The sequence below is a fragment of the Neofelis nebulosa genome, chromosome 3, assembly GCF_028018385.1.
Source record: "Neofelis nebulosa isolate mNeoNeb1 chromosome 3, mNeoNeb1.pri, whole genome shotgun sequence".
In the NCBI taxonomy this organism is placed as follows: Eukaryota; Metazoa; Chordata; class Mammalia; order Carnivora; family Felidae; genus Neofelis; species Neofelis nebulosa.
This window is the reverse complement of record NC_080784.1, coordinates 196,522,769-196,525,335: the sequence shown is the minus strand read 5'-3', so window position 1 is coordinate 196,525,335 and position 2,567 is coordinate 196,522,769. Positions and strand designations below refer to the sequence as shown.

Here is a 2,567-nt window from a genome sequence, read left to right as displayed (position 1 = left end):
GGAAAGGAAGGAGGGAAGGAAGGAAGGAAAGAAGGAAAGGAAGAAAAGAGGGAGGGAGGGAAGGAGGGACAGAGGGATGGAAGGAAGGAAGAAAAGGAAGAAAGGAAGGAAGGATGGAAAGAAAGAAGGAAGGGAGTAATTATTCATCCATGTGGCCTCTTGCAACAACACAATCATTTAACCATTGAGTCTGTTGCACATTGTCCTGTGGGGCAAGATATTCTGAGTGCCACTCTGACTTTGATGCGCATATGGTCATGATGTCCACCTTGCTTCAGTAGTTAAGTGCTGCCACCTTGCCTTTGCTATTCCAGAAACCCATCATTTTATTTGATACTAGAGAACCCAGGCCTGTGACAATATCTCTTGTGTTCAACAGTGGCCTAAAGAGATCAGACAATGTTCAGCTTCTCAAAGTTCTCTCCCTTACTAAAACATGTCTTAGTGAGGAGAATGTCCTTAATTATTTGAAATGTAGTCTCACACTAAATTCTCTTAAACATTATATGTATTTAAAATACTAAATATGCTTAGAGCTCTTAACACACACACACAAATAAGAAACTCAATTTTCCTCAGAACTTCTATAATTTTATTTTCTTATTTGTTTGTATTTTTGTTTTTGGGGAGAGAGAGAGAGAAAGAGAGAGAGAGAGAATCTTAAACAGGGTCCATGCCTAACCCAGAGCTCAATGTGGGGCTCAATCTCATCACCATGAGACCATGACCTGACCCGAAATCAAGAGTTCGACGCTTAACCGAGTGAGCCACCCAGGTGCCCCAGCACTTTCGATTTGTAAACTGAGATGTTCTCAGTCTCATACACGGTGTACAATGGGAGCTTCATAACTTAGAGAAGGGCCAGTCTCAAGGTCCTTGTCCTCGACACAATGCCACTCTCCGATCTACTTTACCTAAGTCATTAGGCTAAGCTTATGATTACATTTTGCATTTATTAAGATAATAAAATGCATTTTTCTGCTAATTCTGTAGACCTTTGAACTTGGTGGGCCCCTACATTCTTTTCATGAGCAGCCGACATCTTGCTGAAATAAGATGATGGAAGTTTGGATCTCCCTTGTGATGTTACCTATTTACTTAAAACATCAAAGGCCATTCCCTGACATCTGCCACTAGAAATGACAGATTTTCTCCACAACTGCCATATTTGATTAATAGTGAAGCCAGTTCTCATTTTAGTGTCACTTTCTCATCAAAGCACATTCCTCCGTGGTGATGTTCATTACACACACGTGTGTACACACACATACACATTCTATTACTAATTTATATGGGCTCTTGTGAATTCTTATAAAATATACATCTTACGGGGCGCCTGGGTGTGAGCGCGGGAAGATGGCCGAGCCGGTGTCCAAGTCTGTGCTGTTCGTGTGTCTGGGTAACATCTGCCGATCACCCATTGCAGAAGCAGTTTTCAGAAAGCTTGTAACTGAGCAAAATCTTTCAGATGACTGGGTCATTGACAGCGGCGCTGTTTCTGACTGGAACGTGGGCCGGTCACCAGATCCAAGAGCTGTGAGCTGCCTCAGAAATCATGGCATTAGCACAGCCCATAAAGCACGACAGGTTACCAAGGAAGACTTTGCCACGTTTGATTATATACTTTGTATGGATGAAAGCAATCTAAGAGACTTGAATAGAAAGAGTAATCAAATTAAAAACTGCAAAGCTAAAATTGAACTCCTTGGGAGCTATGATCCACAGAAACAGCTTATTATTGAAGACCCCTATTATGGGAACGAGTCCGACTTTGAGACCGTCTACCAGCAGTGTGTGAGGTGCTGCAGAGCTTTCCTGGAGAAGGCCTGCTGATGTCGCACCCGTGCCCCTGGCGAGCCCCACAGGAGCCACAGTGAGGCTGCAGCTGCTTCTTCGGTTGACCCTGTTTCTTAAATGCTTGTAGATGGAAATCAGTTACTGTATTTGGCAAATAAATAGAAATGTTTCATCCAGTTTGTGGGGTACACGAAGCGTTCCTGACGAGTTGAACTCCCACTTTGCCCCGGTTACAAAAATCGTGGGACATGACCCCCAGAGCACAGAGACCTCCAGCATCCCCTTCAGGCCGTGTGGGCACACGAGCTCCGCCTCTTCCTCCCTGAGTTTGTGGACCACCGACGGGGACGATGCCCTCCGCTGTCTCATGACCCCTTCTCGCCAGGGCCCCCAACCAGCACAGCGGGCCATCCATGGGAGCTCACCCCAGCTCACAGTGCACACCGTTGACGTAGAAAGTGGGAAAGAGAGTTAGGTGTCCATCTTTAGAACCTTTAATGCTTGCTAGTTTTTGTCTGTCTGTCTGTCTGTCCAGTTTATTTCACAGGGAAGTCAGCTTCTTTCCATTTGAACCATTTTGCCTCTGGAAATTTAATTCCATCCAGAAGGAAAGACACTGTATGCTGGTTTTCCTTTTAAATGCTATGTGACCCAAATGTCAAATGTAGATGAGCTTAGGTGGGGAAAAAATTATTAAAAAGTTGGGAAAAGTTCTTTTATGTTGGAATGCTTAAATATTGATACATTAAGTATTCTTTCTTTGTTGTTTG

The 2,567-nt window shown here is 43.9% G+C and overlaps 1 protein-coding gene across 1 annotated transcript; it reads left to right on the top strand.

The window, feature by feature from the left end:
* Window positions 1-1,329: 1,329 nt before the first annotated feature.
* On the top strand, window positions 1,330-1,973 carry LOC131507811 (low molecular weight phosphotyrosine protein phosphatase). The gene has a single exon (XM_058723075.1). The coding sequence runs from the start codon at window positions 1,357-1,359 to the stop codon at window positions 1,831-1,833; it is 477 nt and encodes a 158-aa protein (XP_058579058.1). The 5' UTR covers window positions 1,330-1,356; the 3' UTR covers window positions 1,834-1,973.
* The last annotated feature ends 594 nt before the right edge of the window (window positions 1,974-2,567 follow it).

Bases quoted from the DNA above. Each gene is read 5' to 3' on its own strand.
- LOC131507811 (XM_058723075.1), top strand. From the start codon at position 1,357: ATGGCCGAGCCGGTGTCCAAGTCTGTGCTGTTCGTGTGTCTGGGTAAC.